Source organism: Gadus macrocephalus, chromosome 21 (assembly GCF_031168955.1).
Source record: "Gadus macrocephalus chromosome 21, ASM3116895v1".
In the NCBI taxonomy this organism is placed as follows: domain Eukaryota; kingdom Metazoa; phylum Chordata; class Actinopteri; order Gadiformes; family Gadidae; genus Gadus; species Gadus macrocephalus.
In genome coordinates this window covers 19,382,723-19,402,821 of record NC_082402.1, presented here as the reverse complement: position 1 = coordinate 19,402,821, position 20,099 = coordinate 19,382,723, and the positions used below count along the sequence as shown (strand labels likewise).

General features: G+C 45.8%; 1 protein-coding gene and 1 long non-coding RNA gene across 8 annotated transcripts in view; one reads left to right on the top strand and one right to left on the bottom strand.

Annotated features, from left to right (window-relative positions):
- Positions 1-20,099, bottom strand: part of LOC132449982 (NACHT, LRR and PYD domains-containing protein 12-like) — a 182,311-nt gene that overhangs the window by 74,484 nt on the left and 87,728 nt on the right. The window contains exons 2-10 of one of the 7 annotated variants that reach the window (XM_060041925.1): positions 15,418-15,534; positions 15,148-15,214; positions 14,765-14,993; positions 10,556-12,371; positions 9,966-10,139; positions 9,026-9,199; positions 3,003-3,176; positions 2,791-2,837; positions 213-2,098 (exon numbers count right to left, since the gene is read on the bottom strand). In XM_060041925.1, coding sequence (XP_059897908.1) covers positions 1,542-2,098; positions 2,791-2,837; positions 3,003-3,176; positions 9,026-9,199; positions 9,966-10,139; positions 10,556-12,371; positions 14,765-14,993; positions 15,148-15,214; positions 15,418-15,534 — 3,355 coding nt within the window. In that variant the 3' untranslated portion in view covers positions 213-1,541. Of the gene's footprint in view, positions 1-212; positions 2,099-2,790; positions 3,177-9,025; positions 9,200-9,965; positions 10,140-10,555; positions 12,372-14,764; positions 14,994-15,147; positions 15,215-15,417; positions 15,535-20,099 lie in introns of those variants that run through there. The other 6 variants (XM_060041920.1, XM_060041930.1, XM_060041931.1 and 3 more) reach the window with 6 other exon arrangements.
- LOC132450407 (uncharacterized) lies at positions 17,162-19,468 on the top strand. Its single transcript, XR_009523826.1, has 3 exons — positions 17,162-17,325; positions 18,172-18,336; positions 18,416-19,468. It is a non-coding gene; the product is annotated as an uncharacterized LOC132450407 (long non-coding RNA).

The following is a 20,099-nucleotide window of genomic DNA, read 5'->3' as shown; positions in this document are numbered from 1 at the left end:
GAGAGAGAAAGAGAGACAGAGAGAGATTGTCCGGCCGTCTGTCTGTGCATATAATACAACGTGGGCCTAAATAGAGGCCCACGTTGTGTTGGGCCTCTATTTAGGTAATGTTTTATTTATAATTTCTGATTAATATATTATTATTCTTAAGGCACTTATGGAAGCATTATTCACTAATAAAACAAAAATCATCGGCTGAACACACGAGAACATTCAGTTAGATCCACTGAGTTGTTTATTACAATTATGCTTCATTAACAAATAAGACAGAAAAATAGTCCCTTACATGTGCACAATAAACACGGGGACTAAAACAATAGAAGCAGCAGACTTTACAAATCATCAACAGGTGAGCACGTATCTTTAATAACTGAAGATGTTCTGCGGCCGCTTGCTTCCCAACAAAACACAAAAAATCAAGATTCAGTTTAAAGTCATTTACAACATGCAACATTATCCCACAGAGACACTGAGGCACCCCCCCCCCCCCCCAAAACAAAACCCAGGGAGGAGGTCCGGGAATAATATCGGAAAAACATTTGCTGTTCTATTAATAATTTCTGATTAATATAGACAGAGAGATTGTCCGGCCGTCTGTCTGTGGTTTCTTTCTACAACTGACAAAGAGACACTGAGGCACCCCCCCCAAAACGAAACCCAGGGAGGAGGTCCCAGAATAAAATCGGAATAACATTTAATGTATTATTTATAATTTCTGATTAATATATTATTATTCTTAAGGCACTTATGGAAGCATTATTCACAAATAAAACAAGAAATCATCGACTGAACACACGAGAACTTTCAGTTGGATCCACTGAGTTGTTTATTACAATTATGCTTTATTAACAAATAAGACAGAAAAATAGTCCCTTACATGTTCACAATTAACACGAGGACTAAAACAATAGAAGCAGCAGACTTTACAAATCATCAACAGGTGAGCACGTATCTTTAATAACTGAACATGTTCTGCGGCCGTTAGGTTCCGAAAAATCTAAATTCAGTCTTAAGTAATCCACAACATGCAACACTATGCCATAAACCTCTTGGTTATTATGAATAAATATTAAATCTGCTTTAAATGAGGTTGTAAATCAGGATTATGATAAAAATGATATCAGAGCCTTTAAGACCAAAATTGGTGCCGTCTGAAATTATACAAACATTGACCATCAATAGGTATTTTATGTACAATTCAAGAGAGATCTTAAGCCTTTTCATGGTTTATCATGCTATACTTCAAAGAAGAGAGAGAGAGAGAGAGAGAGAGAGAGAGAGAGAGAGAGAGAGAGAGAGAGAGAGAGAGAGAGAGAGAGAGAGAGGAGAGACACACAGAGAGAGAGAGAGAGAGAGAGAGAGAGAGAGACACAGAGAGGGAGCGGCCCCACCGACCCCCCTCAGCACCCTTCTTGTGTGTGTGTGTGTGTGTGTGTGTGTGTGTGTGTGTGTGTGTGTGTGTGTGTATTTACGGGCGCGCAGGGGCCCGTAAATACCGCTGATGACAGAGCCCAGAGCCCCGGAGGAGCTCCTTTTTTTTTCTACAACCGACACAGAGAGGCTGAGGACCCCCCCCTCCCCCAGACCCCCAGCCCCGGGAGGAGGTCCTCCTGGGTGAAGGAGGACCAGAAGGTGTGGAGGTGTGTCAGTGTGTCTGAGGACCCTCCTCCACCTGGGGACACTCTGTAGAAGGACAGAGAGCCAGCAGGCCGGTCCAGATACACTCCTACTCTGGTGGAGCCAGCGGGGCGGAGGGGGAGGAGTGTCTCTCTACCGTTGTACCGGGCAGAGTAACGACCATCAGAACAATCAAGAACCCAGGACTTGTTGTTCCGTCCAAGCAGGCTGTCAACACCGTCCCCTCTCCTTGTGATTCCTCTGTATGTCACTCCTATAACAACCACTCCTTCCCACTCTACCTCCCAGTAACAGCGGCCAGTCAGAGCCTCTCTACCCAACACCTGGGGCCGGGAGTCAAATCTGTCTGGGTAATCCGGATACGACTGGTCCTCTCCAACCCGCGTCACCTTCCTGTTGTCCTCAGACAGAGAGAGTCCTCTGTGGGCCGTGTTGGGGTCCAGTGTGAGGTCACAGGCATCTGAGGGAGAACCAGACATGATGAGCTGCTGAACCGCTCTTCATCATCATCATCATCATCGTCTTCATCACTAGTACTGTTCTCCTGCGCTCTGTGTACATATACATAGATATGAACACATACATACATATACATATGTACACATTCATAGATACACACACCTCAACAATAACGTTATGAAAACATCAACAACAAACATCTCTCCTTGGATCCAGGCTGCTCTTCTTCTTTTTATTCTCTTTCTTTTTGTGATTGCTCTCTCTTCTTCTTCAGCCCCCTCCTCATCAGCCCCCTCCCCTCAGCCCCCTCACCCTCACCCCTCCTCCTCAGCCCCCGTCTGCCCCCCTCCCCCTCACCCCTAGTCCTCACCCTCAGCCCCCCCTCAGCCGGTCACCCCCCCTCCTCCTCACCCCTAGTCCTCCCCCTCAGCCCCCCCTCAGCCCGGTCCCCCCCTCCCCCTCCCCCTCAGCCCCTTCACCCCCCCTCCCCACCACCCCTAGTCCTCAACCTCAGCCCCGTCTCAGCCCCGTCCCCCCCCCTCCCCCTCCCCCTCACCCCTAGTCCTCCCCCTCATCCCCTCACCCCCCCTCAGCCCGGTCACCCCCCTCCCCCTCACCCCTAGTCCTCCCCTAGTCCTGGACTTTCCATCTCAATAGTGTGTGTGTCATGCGATGAATAAAACAGACACTTACACTTCTTTAGAGCTGGTTTCAGCCTCCACACTCCACCGTGCTCCACACTGGGGGGGAAACAAAGTGAGAGCAGCATGTTGAAACATTCACCGTCATCATCTGCCGTCTCATCACGTTCTACACAACATGCTGCCTCTTCAAACCACTTCATCTGGCAGCAGCATGAATCCTTGTAGGAGACTTTGTCCCTGAGCGGTGAGCTGTCCTCATACCTGAGAGTGTCCAGTCTGCAGCGTAGATCCTCCAGTCCAGCAGAGAGCAGCGCAGCTCCAGAGTCTCCTGGGTGATTGTAGCTCAGGTCCAGCTCTTTCAGATGGGAGGGGTTGGAGCTCAGAGCTGAGGCCAGAGAAGCACAGCCTTCCTGTGTGACCAGGCAGCCAGACAAGCTACACACACACACACACACACACACACACACACACACACACACACACACACACACACACACACACACACACACACACACACACACACACGCACACACACACACACGCCTGTAAAATCCTGTGTTTTTCCAGTCTGCCAACTTTAACTTTTTTTTTAAAGTGGACCGCAGTCGCGCTATAGGGGGATTATTTGTTTATCAACACGGCGGATGCGCGAGCAGAATGATCGCAGAAAGAACATTTGTTTGACCGGTTGCCATGGTTATCTCTGTGTGGTTCATTTGCAGTTGTGGTTCTAATTAGGATGTTATCAGCTTACTGTTACATTAAACTGTAATCAGAAAACGCGGTTACATGCTATAGACCCTATAGTATCTGTCGTATAAATGCTGGGACAAATTTCAAATTATAAATATGTACACTTTATGTTGAAAGTATAGACTAAGTATAGTCGCTATTCCCATTGAAACGAACGGTGCGGTGATTATTCTTCAAAACGAGAGCTGGTAAATTGGGAAAAATGAATTAAACTGTAATCAGACAACGCGGTTATATGCTATAGACCAGTGGTTCTCAACCTTTTTTAAGCAAACGCCCCCCCTGACCTTACCCTGATCCTCTGGTGCCCCCCCAATCATTTTTTTTTAATAACCTAACAACCCCACTCACACTCGTGCTATATTGCTTAAAGCTGTTATTGCAGCGTTTTTCATTGATTTTGCGTTGGTCACTAATAGCAATGAATGCCCTCTGAGTCGGATTTGGTGAAAAAAATATACAAATATTCATGACATGCAAATGTCTCACCTCTGATTGGCTAACAGCACTGTCCATCACTGTAATAAACCCGATTAAACTTCCAGAGCGACGAGAGCGAGAGCGAGAGAGAGCGATTGCGATAGCGAAAGCGAGAGAGAGAGAGAGACTATATGACTATAGGCCTGTGGCACTTACTTACTGTTGTTATGAAGGTACTTGAGCGCCTAGTCTGTAGGTACTTGACGTACATCACGCTAGACGCTCACCAATTTGCCTACAGGGCTAATAGGGGAGTGGACGATGCAGTTTCACTTTGTACACATTTCATTCTGCAACATCTGAACACTAAGTCCACCTATCCCCGTGTACTGTTCATTGATTTTAGCTCGGCTTTCAATACCATCATTCCTGTCAGACTGTACAACTTTCTCCTGGCCGCAGGAGTTAATGCTCTACTTTGTCAGTAGATCTTAAACTTCCTGTCCAGTAGGAAACAGTGTGTTAAAATCCAGAATAATGTGTCATCACCAAGGATTCTGAACACCGGCGCCCCACAAGGGTGTGTCTTGTCACCTCTATTATTTTCTCTTTAGAATTTTTTTTTTTCTTTTTTTTGTCTCCATAGGCAACTGGTCATCACCTCCCACCCCCCTCCACTGTGGTGTCCCACAAGGATCCATCTTAGGCCCTCTTTTATTCAATCTGTACATGCTCCCACTGGGACAGGTCATTCGTCAGCGTCGGATCTCCTACCACAGTTACGCTGACGATACACAGCTTTATTTTTCCCTCTCCCCCAACGACCTCAGCCCACTGGACACACTGGTCTCCTGTGTGGAAGATGTTAAAAACTGGATGAGCACAAACTTTCTGCAGCTGAACAACGAGAAAACGGAAATAATAGTTTTTGGAAAAAAGGATCTCAGAGACCGCATCTCATCCAAACTGACCTGCAGTGGCTACCTAGTCAAAACAACGGTAAAAAGCCTGGGGGTGCAGTTGGACAGTGAACTCTCTTTCAACTCCCACATCAAAGCCATCACAAAATCCTCCTACTACCACCTAAAACACATCTCGAAATATAAGAATTTCATGTCGCAAGATGACCTCGAAAAACTTATCCATGCCTTTGTTTCCAGTAGGTTGGACTATTGTAATGGTCTCCTTACAGGCCTGCCCAAGAAAACTATCAGACAGCTCCAGCTGATCCAAAATGCGGCAGCCAGAATCCTGATGAGGGCTAAAAGGACAGACCACATTACACCACTGCTTAAACACCTCCACTGGCTACCAGTTCAGTTCAGAATTGATTTTAAGATTTTATTATTGGTTTTTAAGTCTCTAAATGGAACTGGCCCTGTCTACCTGAAAGACCTATTGCAGCACTACACCCCTACCAGGTCTCTCAGATCCCAAGAAAGGGTCCTCCTGATCCCACCCATTACCAGAACAAAACAGGGAGAAGCTGCTTTTAGCTCATATGCTGTTAAAGTTTGGAACTGCTTACCTGAGTACACAAAAACTGCTCCAACAACAAGCTGTTTTAAAAGCAGGCTAAAGACACACCTCTTCTCCCTCGCCTATGCCTAGGTCTTTCCATCCCAACATTCCTTAGAGCTCTCCCCTCATTCATCTATGCAAACACTTTTTCTGCCTTTAGGGATTTTATGTTTTCATGGTTTTTATGGTCTTATTATTAAACATTTCAGCTTTTATTGAAATATACATCTAAAACTTAAACGTACACTTTTAGAGTATAAATGCGCTTTCCTATTTTATTAATTTTTCATGTAAAGCACTTTGAATTGCCCTGGTACGAAAATGTGCTATATAAAAAATTGTGCCTTGCCTTGCCTTGTGCCTTTACACTAATAATTGTACATCAAACTCTGCATCTGTTAAAATGTTAAAGTTTGCAGATGACACCACTGTCATAGGCCTCATATCTGATGGGGAGGGATCTACCTACCGGAGTGAGGTTGAACAGCTGGTGCAGTGGTGTGAAGACAATAACCTTATACTATATACAACCAAAACCAAAGAACTCATCATTGACTATAGGAAAGAGGCAGGCTAGCACCTTCCCATCTCCATTAATGGCCAAGTTGTGGAGTGGGTCTCCTCCTTCTGCTTCTTAGGCACCACTATCCACCAGTCCCTATCATGGAACTTGAACATTAGTCTTATTATTTCCAAATCCCATCAGAGAATATACTTCCTCCGTCAGCTGAGGAAGTTTGGGGTAAGTCAGGCAGGCATGATCCATTTTTATCGTGCAGCCATCGAAAGCGTGCTCACCTTCTCCCTCCTGGTCTGGTATGGTAGTGCTACCAGCCAGGACAAACAACAGCTTGAGAGGGTAGTACGCAGGGCCTCTAAAATCATTGGCTGTAGTCTGCCTACCATAAGCTCGCACTATGACACCAGAATTTAAAGGAAAACTAGGAAGATCATCTCTGACCCCTCTCATCCAGCACACCACTTATTCACACTCTTACCATCAGGGAGGAGGTACAGAAGCATCACAAGTAAAACATCACGCTTTAGGGATAGTACCTATCTACAAGCTATACGCCACTTGAACAAGCACTGAGCACTTTAAGGACTTTAAGATCTTCATGGCCTACCTCACTTGCAGTTTTTGCACCACTGTACTATACTTTACGGCTGTCATTCTCCATGAACCATGCATTGTGTGTTTTTCATGTGTGTTAAGTGTTGCACTCCTTGTTATTTATGTGCCGTTTTGGCTTTCTGTCTTGTAATGTTGTGTTGTTATGTTGCTGTGTAATACATGTGAGCACACCAAAACAAATTCCTATCAACTGTATTTTACATACTGTTGAAATGGCTATAATAAACTTGAACTTGAAATAAACTTGAGAGAGAGAAGCCACGTCTCCCGTCTTCCTTGGGCACCGCGACCGTGACCACGGCACTTCCGCGACTCCCGCCGTTCCCCGTGAACGAATGAATGAATGGCCCGGGAACCACGAGCACCGCGGCCCGGGCAACTTGGGCACCACGAAAACAGATCGCGCACAGAGGCCTAGTTAGGCCCATATATTTTGTACTTGAAATGTTTTTTCACCCAAAAATTTAGAAAAGTTTAAGTTAGTTTAAAAAAATCACGTTCCCAGCGCCTAGGTTGTGCGAACGCCCCCGTTGAGAAACCATGCTATAGACCCTAGAGAATCTTTGGTATAAAGGCTGAGACAAATATCATATAAATATGTAAACTATGTTGAAAGTATGGACCGTCGCGATTCCCATTGAGAGGTCGCACCGGTGCAACCAGCTGTTCAAAAAGAAAAAACCTCCAAGATAGGCTTTCATCACGCGAAATTTGCGTCAAAGTTCAAATATTTCAACTCGAGCGAATTTGTTGCACCACAAATCCTCGTGAACGCGCTCGCCTGTGCACGGCGAAAGTGTTGCGCGATAAATCAAAACTTGTCGCCGGTTTTCTCTCGCGAAAAATTTGCCCGATACGCGTCTATACGTTCACTTTGTATGGGATCCTGTTGCCCCGTCGGGTTTGGTGTGAATGTGAACACACAGTTTAGACAGAGAGAGTGGATGTGGAGGAGGGTGACCAGACATCCCCGTTTTGGGTGACCTGTCCCCGGTCAAAGTCCCTGCTCATGAATGGTATGTTGTGTATGAACTTATTTATCTGTGTGTGTGTGTGTGTGTGTGTGTGTGTGTGTGTGTGTGTGTGTGTGTGTGTGTGTGTGTGTGTGTGTGTGTGTGTGTGTGTGTGTGTGTGTGTGTGTGTGTGTGTGTGAAGTAACGTTAAAGTAAGTTGTTTATCTGAACTGAAGACCTAACGTAACGTTATAAAAGTCAGTGGACGTTAACATTATGAAAATGTTTTCATATCTGTCATTAGTGACGCTGTAACGTTAACGTTAGCATGAGATTACCAGATGATGACATTGTATGTGGCTCTGTTTTGGAAGAGGGGGAGGTGGAAGACTGCTTTGGTAACATATGATTTTCCTGTAGGCATAGGAACATGAGACTGTTAAAAATAATAAATTAATTAATAATAAATCAATGGTTGATAGTTGTGTGTGTTAGGCTAACTTCTGTATTTTGTGTCGGGCTGTGTGGGTAACTAATGACTGTAGTACTTATAAATGCAGACCATCTGATTAGCTGATGCCCTGAGTCATGTAGCCTATAATATTAATATACTCATGTGTTTTGACTTGGTCATTATTATTAATTACATCTTGATGATATTTACGATATTTATTTATGATAATATTTAATGATTTTTCACAGCGCGTTTTACGGCATGTGACTGCAATTGAGGATAGTCCATAAGACATAGAGCCATGAGATGTTCAGTTTGAAGTTTCAGTTTAAAACACTTGCACTTTTAATTTAGATTTTCTTTTTATTTCATTTATCTTGAGATGTTTTTAGTTAGATTTCAGCTCAGTGAAGCACTTTAAGCACCAACATTTTTCAGTGAAATTACCTTTCTTGTGCAAACATTCAAATAAAGAACTTTATGTTGACCAGATTCTTAGTTCATTTACAAGTCAATAATGCCCATATGGGCAGCTATTTAAAAAACGTGAACCTGTGAAACTGCAGTGTTGAATGCGATAGGTCGAAAATTTGGGTGCACCTAACATTTGTGCTGGTGCACCTAAGAAAAAAAGTTAGGCGCACCAGTGCAACCAGTGAAAAAAGTTAGTTTAGAGCCCTGGAGAGAAGGCTCGGCTAGAGCGGTTCGCCGGCAATTTATCCGATGGAGCAGTTCACTCACCGTGTGCCTTAGCTTTCGTTAGTCTCTCCCTCGCCTTGCTCACTCCCGGAGTAACAACATTTACACCCTCTCCATCGTTCAATATATTTTTTACTTTGTAACTGTTTCTACTTCCAGGCGCGGAGTGATATGCAAACTTTTACAAAATGATTGGGCGTCATAGCAGTTATGTATACGCTCATTATACAACAGTTAGGAACCAATCAGATCGCTGGATTTAGGCCCCCCGTTGTATAAGCTGAGTTATATAACCATCCTCTGATGTGGAACTTGTGGTGTTACTGTTTGACCATTGAGTAAAACTGACCTGAGAGTTTCCAGTGTACAGTGTGGACTCCCCAGTCCAGCAGAGAGCAGCTTCACTCCTGAATCCTGCAGATCATTGGTACTCAGGTCCAGCTCTCTCAGACTAGAGGAGTTGGACCTAAGAACTGAGGCCAGAGCTTCACAGCATCTCTCTGACAGATCACAGCCCTGCAGCCTTCTCACAGAATAAAGAGAACAGGTTAGGGACTGTGATTAAAATAACTTCAATCTACAACTTATTACATAATGAAGAAATTGTGCTTATTCAATATTGGGTCTAAAATGTATAACTACTGTATATCAAAGTTGTTGTGAACGGGCGGCAGTAGCTCCGGAGGTAGAGCGGGTTGGCTGGTAACCTGAAGGTTGCTGGTTCAATCCCCGGCTCCTCCTAGCTGAGTGTTGAGGTGTGCTTGAGCAAGGCACCTAACCATAACTGCTACCGACGAGCTGGCTGTCGCCTTGCATAGTTGACTCCGCCGGTGTGTGAATGTGTGCGTGAATGGTGAATGTGTGGCAATATTGTAAAGCGCTTTGGGTGGCCAATGGTTAGAAAAGCGCTGTATAAATGCAGTCAATTTACATTTGTTTTGCAGTGTTTCAAAATCGTTTAGTATATTAATCTTACTTTTTGTTGTAGTATTATGTATACTATGTATTGTATTGTAATATATGTCATTAGTTCATCTAAAGCGATGTTTTGTATATGATTAGAAGTTTAATTTTAATATTATGTATATTGTGTTTTGAGGAGAGTAAATATCATAGCGAATAGGAAAACACTTTGCGAGCACGAGAAATAAGACAGCATTTGTGTGCTTGGGGGTGTCAGTTGCGTGCTGCTTCACTTTACGTGCACACTTTTATGGTTGTAAATCTGTTAAATGTCTTCTGATATTGAACCTTGTTGTGTTACTGTTTGACCATTGGGTAAAACTGACCTGAGGGTTTCCAGTGTACAGTGTGGACTCCCCAGTCCAGCAGAGAGCAGCTTCACTCCTGAATCCTGCAGATTATTGGTATTCAGGTCCAGCTCTTTCAGACTAGAGGATTTGGAGCCGAGAACTGAGGCCAGAGCTTCACAGGATCTCTCTGACAGATCACAGCCCTGCAGCCTTCACACAGAATAAAGAGAACAGGTTAGGAACAGTGATCAAAGTAACATACATCTTTAAGTTATTCAATAATGAAGGAATGTTATTAGTTTAACAAACATACTAAATAATTAGATGTAGAAATGTTAGAGTTGTTTAGTTGAGATTGAAAATGTTTTTTAAATGAATACTCCTTCTATATTCTATTGTTGTGAATATTCTCTTATGTGTACTGTAATACATTACACGTTAATAGGACACCTACAGAGATGTTTTGTATGTTATTATAACTAGTATGTTTATTCTGTTATGCGTAGAATAGTAATACATGTTGTTATGAACCTACAAAGATCTTTTTCATGTAATTTTAACCTTATATTCCAGTACTAATTATATTTTGTAGTGTGTATTGTAATACATGTTATTAGTGAACCTACAGAGATGTTTTGGAGGCTTTGACCACTGGCAGCAGCCTCAGAAGACCATCTTCTGAAGCAGAGTATTTCTTCAGGTCAAACACGTCCAGCTCCTCTTCTGATGTCAGTAAGATGAAGACCAGAGCTGACCACTGAGCAGGCGTGAGAGGTTTTCCGGAGAGACTTCCTGATGTCAGGTACTCCTGGATCTCCTTCACTAGAGAACAGTCGTTCAGCTCATTCAGACAGTGGAACAGATTGATGCTTCTCTCTGGAGATTGATCTCCTTCTATCTTTTCCTTGATGTAAGACACTGTTCCCTCATTGGTCTGTGACCTACTTCCTGTCATTCGCAGCAGACATATTTTAATCTGAGTGGTCAGTGATATTTTTTTCTGTCCCAGCAGACCTCGTAGGACAATCTGATTGGTCTCCAGAGAGAGGCCCAGGAGGAAGCGGAGGAACAAGTCCAGGTGTCCGTTCTCACTCTGTAAGGCCTTGTCCACAGCACTCTGGTAGAGGAGGAGTTTATCTTTCCTGGAGGTTGAGAGCAGATTGACCCCAGTGTTGATAAAGGACCAGAAGACATAAAGGGCAGCCAGAAACTCCTGGATGCTCAGATGGACAAAGCAGAACACCTTGTCCCGGTACAGCCCACACTCCTCTTTAAAGATCTGGGTGAACACTCCTGAGTACACTGAGGCTGCTCTGATATCGATGTCACACTCTGCCATATCTGCCTCGTAGAAGATCAGGTTGCCACTCTCCAGCTGGTTAAAAGCAAGTTTTCCCAGAGAAACAATGATATCCCTGCTCTCTGAGCTCCAGTCTGGATCTGTTTCAGCCCTCCCATGGTACTTCCTGTCCCCCTGTATGGACAGGACCCTCAGGAAGTGGCTGTACATCTGAGTCACGGTCTTGGGCATCTCTTCGATCTGGGATTTTTTGAAGATGTCCTCCAGAACTGAAGCAGTGATCCAACAGAAGACTGGGATGTGACACATGATGTGGAGGCTTCGTGATTTCTTGACGTGGGAGATGATTGTGCTGGCCAGCTTCTCCTCTCTGAATCTCTGCCTTAAGTACTCCTCCTTCTGTTGGTCGGTGAACCCCCTCACCTCTGTCACCATGTCAACACACTCAGCAGGGATCTGATTGGCTGCTGCAGGGCGTGTGGTTATCCAAATGCGAGCGAAGGGAAGCAGGTCGCCCCTGATGAGGTTGGTCAGCAGCACGTCCACCGAGGTGGACTTTGTGACATCAGTCCAGATCGGGTTTCTCTGGAAGTCCAGAGGAAGTCGACACTCATCCAGACCATCCAAGATGAAGACAACTTGGAACCGGTGGAATCTGCAGATTCCTGCTTCTTTGGTCTCAATAAAGAGGTGATGAAGAAGTTCCACCAAGCTAAACTCTTTCCCTTTCAGTAAATTCAGCTCTCTGAAAGTTAGGAGAAATGTGGAGTGTATGTCCTGGTTGGTTTTGCCCTCAGCCCAGTCCAAAGTGAACTTGTGTGTTAAGACGGTTTTACCAATGCCGGCCACTCCAGTTGTCATCATTGTTCTGATTGGTTGATCTTGTCCAGGTAAGGGTTTAAAGATGTCTTCACATCTGATTGGTGTTTCTTCCTTGGCTGGTTTCCTGGAAGCGGTTTCAATCAGTCTGACCTCATGTTCCTTGTTGACCTCTCCACTGCCTCTCTCTGTGATGAAGATCTCTGTGTAGAAGTCGTTCAGATCTGTTCGTTTTCCTGCTTTAGCGATTCCCTCAAACACACACTTGAACTTCTTCTTCAAATTAGACTTGATTTTATGTTGGCAATCGACAGCATCAGATCCTAAATGAGAAAACATCAGATGACATCAGTTAGTGGATGGTGATCAGTGGAACCAGGTCAATATTTCCTGTTAAATTATCAACTTCATGATATTTAGTGGCTTCATTACTTGTGGTCGGAAAAGCTGGTTGTGAAGGACTGCATGTTACAGATTCAAAATGTTAAGGACTATTATCTCCACAGCAATCTGATTGGTCTAATGATAGTAATAATGATAGTGAATCAGTGTAAAGTGATTTGCTATGCTGGTACAACAAGATAGGGTTTCATCCCTTCCACTGAGTTGTTCTGCTGTTGGTCTACAGTATAATGTTTAATGTTAATGTGGCTTCATAGCTTGCGGTCGGAGAAGCTGATCGTGAGAAAGACTGCATGTTACAGATTCAAAAATGTTCAGGACTTTTCGTTTTTACCACAGCGATATGATTGGTCTAATGATAATAATAATGAGAGTGAATTGGTGTAAAATGACATGCTGATCTAACAAGATAGTGTTGCATCTCTTCCACTGAGTTATTCTGCTGATCTGCAATTTATGTTTAATGTTATTAATAATAATAATAATAATAATAATTACAATTGAATACGATTTTATTTCAAGGCGCCTTTCATGACACCCAAGGTCGCCTAATTCATAAAACAATCTAGGGTCAAAAACAGCAAGAGCTGCATCGCCAACAGCATGATCAACACAAGACATAAGACCCAAGTAGGAGGGGGTAAGAACAGTGAGGAGACCCAGGTAGGATGGGGTAAGAACAGCAGTGAGGAGACCCAGGTAGGAGGGGTTAAGAACAGTGAGGAGATCCAGGTAGGAGGGGTTAAGAACAGTGAGGAGACCCAGGTAGGAGGGGGTAAGAACAGTGAGGAGACCCAGGTAGGAGGGGGTAAGAACAGTAGTGAGGAGACCCAGGTAGGAGGGGGTAAGAACAGTGAGGAGACCCAGTTAGGAGGGGTTAAGAACAGTGAGGAGACCCAGGTGGGAGGGGGTAAGAACAGTGAGGAGACCCAGGTAGGAGGGGGTAAGAACAGTGAGGGGACCCAGGTAGGAGGGGGTAAGAACAGTGAGGAGACCCAGGTAGGAGGGGGTAAGAACAGTGAGGAGACCCAGGTAGGAGGGGGTAAGAACAGTGAGGGGACCCAGGTAGGAGGGGGTAAGAACAGTGAGGAGACCCAGGTAGGAGGGGGTAAGAACAGTGAGGAGACCCAGGTAGGAGGGGGTAAGAACAGTGAGGAGACCCAGGTATGAGGGGGTAAGAACAGCAGCACAACGGGGATACGAGGGGAACCCACGGTAGGGGGTCATTACAGCGAGAAGGCCAGTTGGAACACATGTGTTTTGAGGAGGGAATTCAATGTTGTCAGGGTGTTTCTTTCAGTTCAGCTTAGAGCCCTAGCACCCACTGTGCCGAGAGCCCTAGCACCCACGGTGCCGAGAGCCCTAGCACCCACGCTGCTCAGAGCCCTAGCACCCACGCTGCTCAGAGCCCTAGCACCCACGGTGCTCAGAGCCCTAGCACCCACGGTGCTCAGAGCCCTAGCACCCACGGTGCTCAGAGCCCTAGCACCCACGGTGCTGAGAGCCCTAGCACCCACGGTGCTCAGAGCCCTAGCACCCACGGTGCTCAGAGCCCTAGCACCCACGGTGCTTAGAGCCCAAGCACCCACGGTGCTGAGAGCCCTAGCACCCACGGTGCTGAGAGCCCTAGCACCCACGGTGCTGAGAGCCCTAGCACCCACGGTGCTGAGAGCCCTAGCACCCACGGTGCTGAGAGCCCCAGCACCCACGGTGCTGAGAGCCCCAGCACCCACGGTGCTGAGAGCCCAAGCACCCACGATGCTGAGAGCCCAAGCACCCACGGTGCTGAGAGCTCTAGCACCCACGATGCTGAGAGCCCAAGCACCCACGGTGCTGAGGCGGGAGGTCGGGACTGTGAAGACCAGCTGAGGATGACGAAGGGAGCGGCAGGGCCTGTCCTCCTGGAGGAGGACGGGGAGATAAGTGGGGGCCACGTTGTGGAGGGCTTTGTCGGTGAGCAGAAGGGTTTTAAGGTCAGTCCGGTGTTGGACAGGGAGCCAGTGTAGTTGGACGAGAATGGGGGTGATGTGGTCAGGTGATTTGGTGCTGGTAATGATGAAGTTCAACATTATTTAACCTGAGTCCCCCACAATTACCCTACATATCCGGATCAAACCATTTAACCTGATACCCCACAACAACCCTGCATACTGGATCAATCCATTTAACCCCAAAGAGGAAAGATTGTCTCCACATTGCAGTTTGAAATGTATAAGTCTCACATTATGTTATTTAGTCTGAACAGAACAAACATAATCTCCTACTGCTCATCAAAATGTGTATTTCTTCTGTTTTCAAGAAAAGAGTCTCTTACCGCCCCACAGTGTGTCGGCCAGTTCCTCCTGGTTCATCTCCATCAGGCAGAGCTTTGTGATGTCCACCACTCCCTCTATGGCGCGCCTCCTCTGCTCCTCCTTCTTACCATCCACCTCCTCCTCCTCCACTCTCTGACCCTCTGAGCATTGTGGGTAGTCTGAGAAGAGATCCCTCCAGAGCTTCTTCAGCTCCTTGTCTAGGAAAGCGTGTGCGTTCTCCTCAGCCCTCTGGAGCAGAACAAACATCAAGGAGATCTCTTTACTCTGAACTAACTGAGGACATCAGAAGCATCTGTCCTGGATTCACGTCCCACTGGACAAGAGATGCTACCTAATGTCCATGGTGAGCTGAAATCAAACGTCTCAGTGAATATGTACACACCTTGATCAGCTCTGTTTGATGCTGCCGTAGAGACTGAGCACTGGTAACCTTTGACCTCTTCTGGAGTCTGTGGGTAACACACACACACACACACACACACACACACACACACACACACACACACACACACACACACACACACACACACACACACACACACACACACACACACACACACAATTATATTTCGCAAGACTTGTAGACAGCAGTATCAGTAGAGACTGATAACAACCAACTGGTCTGTTTTCATCGTCTGTTTGAAACCCCTACCTCTCCTCTCTGGAGGGGCGTCCATCTTTAAATTGATATGGTATATCCATTGACCAGCCACTCTTCATGGATACACAACTGTGTCCAGGGGAGTCTGCTCTCTGCTGCTTCTCTGGGCTTCAACACACACACACACACACACACACACACACACACACACACACACACACACACACACACACACACACACACACACACAGAGACAGACAGACAGACAGACAGACAGACAGACAGACAGACAGACAGACACACACACCGAATTGTTGGAAGGGGAAGTACTTGAGGAACCGAGAGCAAGAGAGAGAGAGAGAGAACAGCAGAAGTAGAGAAGGAGGGGGGATGGGGAGAACACAGACAGCAGCAGGGTCAGTGAACTAGTATATGAGCTCTTTAGAAGCACGATGTCATCTGTACCTTTACATGCAGAGTGGAAACCCGGTCCAAACCGGTCCAAGCAGGTCCGGACCGGTCCCTGACCTAGGTTACCCGGTCTTTGTCCGATTTAATCTGCATTTCGGGTGTGTCCATTGGCGTAGATTACGGGGGGCACATGTCCCCACCAATATTTGAAATACGAATTTTGTCCCCACCACTTTTAAAAGTGTGCAAACCAATTGCGAACAAAAACCAAAATCGTCGAGTCTAAATCATGCGATAGGCGCGCACGAAGACATCCTCACAGCATGCACACCTGCCATCTAGTGGTAAATCCGCAGATTGCAAACACGCGAAAAACGCAATTTGGTATTGTAGCATCGGCCAAGAAGAACGCTGTCAGGTTTAAGGAAAGGCAATTCTGCGTCCCATACACCGCAAGACTGCAGAACCTTTATTTTAACAATGACACACAACACACAACACATCGCACACCCAACCAACGGACATGCAACTCTGGGTAACGGTTGCCAGCAACACTACACACAATAAACAACACCCCACAACCAGTGTTGGGTATCGTTACTTTTGAAAGTAATCCGTTAGGTTACTTTGTTACTATCAATTAAAAGTAATCCGTTACGTTACTACGTTACCTATAAATAAAAGAAACGCGTTAGAGTACTCGTGCGTTACCAACAATTAAAATGCGTTTGGGGTGCGTGCGTGTCCGCCTAGCGCAACAACAACACACATCCTCCTTTAGATGCACCAACAGTGCTGACTGTTTATGAATCAATCATGAACCTATAGCATAATGACAGGAAAGACAGCCATCATATTGCACGTTTTATTTAACAGGCATTCATCCTTTGATCATTTGAACAGCTTCCATGAATAACATACTCCGGTAACAGGCAGTTATTTTAACAGAATGTAGCTTACCGTATTGGCTGCGCACAAAATAACAGTGCGTCACACATAGCTTATCCACTTTACAAGTGCAGGCACCTAACAAAGTGCTTAACAGGTAGGCACGCAACCTTTTAGAATTGGAAATTTAACTCAATTTAACCGTATGCGTTGCACAAAAGAACAGTGCATGGCACTAAAAAAACATTGAAGAACTGAAAATGTTCGTGTGACCCTATAGCCCTACATTCATAACAATCACGTAGGCTACCTTTAGCCTATTTATCACCAAAGTAATGGTTGAAACGTAGGAGAAGAAGGTGCTCAAAACGACCACTATGTTCTTCTTGTCCTTTTCGCTCTGTAACTCAAAATAATGAGCGTACCTCCAGGAATCTATCTATCTATCTAAGGCTATCTTCTCGTCCATCTTGCCGCGGTAACACACGTAGCTTATGTGGTGAGACGCAGGGGCAGAGCCCTTTGTAATGATCAGGGCCGTCACAGCCAATGGCTTGCGTCTCCACCTTATTTATTCTGAGGTAGCTTTTTGTGTCGGGAGGTGCCACAATTTGTCTCCTCGTTATTTCCTGCTACGCCCCTCCAGGCAACTTGCTACCGGTATGTACGCGTGCTTTCCCTATGGACGCTCTGGCTGATTTGTTTGGCATGGTGTTGGGAAAAACGGTCTGTCTAGCTACTGGACCAGATAAAATGAGACGGAGAGGTAATAAAGTCTATCGGCACGAGGACCTTGGATTTATTAAGTAAAGTGGCAGCGGTTATACAGAGTCATAAAGCGTGAGAGATCGAATATGTCTAAGTCCCTAATCAGCGCTGATGGTTCGTCTGGAGCTTCGCCTCCGTGGAAGGTCTGCTTCAGAAGAAGGTGAAGAGTCCCTGTGTGATGCAGTCTTATGCTGTATCCTCCTCTCGATGAGGTGTGTGCGTTTGAGGTGTGTGCGGTTCTGTGTGTTTTGGCTCCCAGGCCCTGAGAGAGCTTCGTAACGGGGAGAGTTCCTCGTGTCTCCGGTGTGATAAATTAAAACGGGGAGTGCCCCCCTGAAATGTCTCGTGTGTGATAATTTAATGTGGCTCTCAGGCCCCTGGTGTGGGCAGAGGTATCTCTTGGTTCCTCCTAACGGGGAAGAGCTCTCAAAATGTCTCCTGTGTGATAAATTAATGTGGCTCTCCCGTTCTGGAGATGATACTGGTGCATTGTCTGAGTGTCCACCATCTGCCTGCCTGGGAGATGGGGCCTTCAGCTCCGGCCTTGACCTGACTATATATTATCATGTTTGTGTTGTTGGGTTAGAGCAAGAGTTGACTATATTATAATGTGTCCATGTGATGTGCTCATCAGGCTAGGGTAGGAGTTAGCTATATTTATAATGTACATGTGATGTACTCAGCAGGTTATTTTTCCCAACAATGGTGATTTACTTTTTCACACTGGTCGCTTTGCAGCACTTGTGCCTGTTGCTTGCTGGTGCCTGCTGGTGCCCTGCCTTGGTTGGTGATGCGTGCAGGTTGTTGATCGCGTAACAGTCTCGGTGTGGATTCCAACCGAATGCTAACATTCAGCGGTGCGCTGTGAGCCGCTGGCTTAAGTAGGAAGTTGCCAACTTCCTGGTAGGTATCCCTTATTTTATATCGCTATTGTTTTTAGAATTATGTTTAGCACTAACGGGGTGACCTGTATGCCTTCTAGGTACTGCCGATTGTGTCGTTGCCGACTGCTGTTTTTGCCACCCGTTGTTTACCACCAAAGCTGCCCAACTGTCCTGGGCTAGCCTGGAGGATAGCGGCGAAGACGCCAACGACCACTATCTGAACGTGATCTGTCTGTTGACTTGTCCTTGTGTGTTTCCACCTGTCCGTGTCGCAACTAGTGTGTGTCGGTGTGTGTGTAGAGTGTTGGCGAGTGCGTGCGTGTTTGTCCTGGGCTAGCCTGGAGGATAGCGGCGAAGACGCTAACGACCACTCTTTGAACGTGATCTGTCTGTTGACTTGTCCTTGTGTGTTTCCATCTGCCCGTGTCGCAACTAGTGTGTGACGGTGTGTGTGTGTGTAGAGTGTTGGCGAGTGCGTGCGTGTTTGTCCTGGGGAAGTGTTTGGTTTAATTTGGGGGATTTTGTTTATAGTTTATCACGCATGTTTAAGATCCTTTTTGGCCTGGTTCGTGTGTTTGTTATATTTTGTTTTCTTACTGATTTCCTTTTTGTGAATTACATTTTGTGTAGTTGTGTTTATTGTTTTGTTTGGTCGTTTGTATCTACCCTCATCTCTCTTTTGTTCCTTCGTTTCCAGGCGCTGAGTGCCCACCGCAGGGAGGCAACTAGATCCTTTAGGTGGTGGTGCCACCTTCCCGAGTGTGGTTTCACGTGTGTCCTCTTGGAATTTCTCTTTTATCATTTTGATCCTGTGTTGCTGTGTGTATGTGCGAGCACGAGTGACTGGTTGGTGTTTATGTGTCTCCCCCCTCCGTCTCCTGGTATCTTGCCCCCCCTGCTGGTAAGCCTCAGCCCTAACCATCCTGTCTATCCCCTACATACCAATTGATTTCATTTATCCTGTTTGTTACATGTGGAACACACATGTTTTAGTTAATAAAAACAACCTATTTTTGGAACTTCGTCTCTGGTGCCGTCAGTCAACGAACGTGTGTGCTATATAATTGTTTGGATTTAATTGATTAGTATATCCCTGGGTGCAATCCCTAGGGTGGCGTTGTCGTTTAGCTTGTTTTTTCCCCTTAATGCCACACTTACACACACAGGTGCGCGCGCACACACACGAAGAGAGCGAGAGAGAGAGATGCAAGGAGCAGGGCAGCAGCATCTGACTAAATGCAGAAAACCCAGGACTTTACTTTCCTTATCGAGGGAAAATCTTAAAGTAACAGAGTAACGAGTGGTTATTTTGGAAATTAACGAGTTACTGATTACTGAATTCGCAAAACTAACGCGTTAGGTTACTCGTTACTGAAAAAAACGAATAAGAGTACTCTAACGCGTTAGTTCTAACGCGTTACCCCCAACACTGCCCACAACACACAACTACATTCAACCGAACGCACAACCCAAACCCGTTAACCCCAACACCAAAAGGCAATATAACCCCTTTTCTCCAACCAACATCACGAATACTCAGACTCCCCGGGGGGTAGGAGTCGCCACAGTATCTAGTCGTTTGATTTGTCGACTGTCAGCCACTGTAGAAACATGGCGTTGTAAAATTACAGCGTCGGTGCATTCCCATGGTGGCGCATTCAGATCGAACATTGTGACCTGAGAGAACGTGAACTTGGAAGGCTAGCTTTCCTAGCCTAGCTTTTATGACTTCTAGTACTAGCGAAGGCTAACGCAATATCATTGAAAAAACTTGAGATGTAT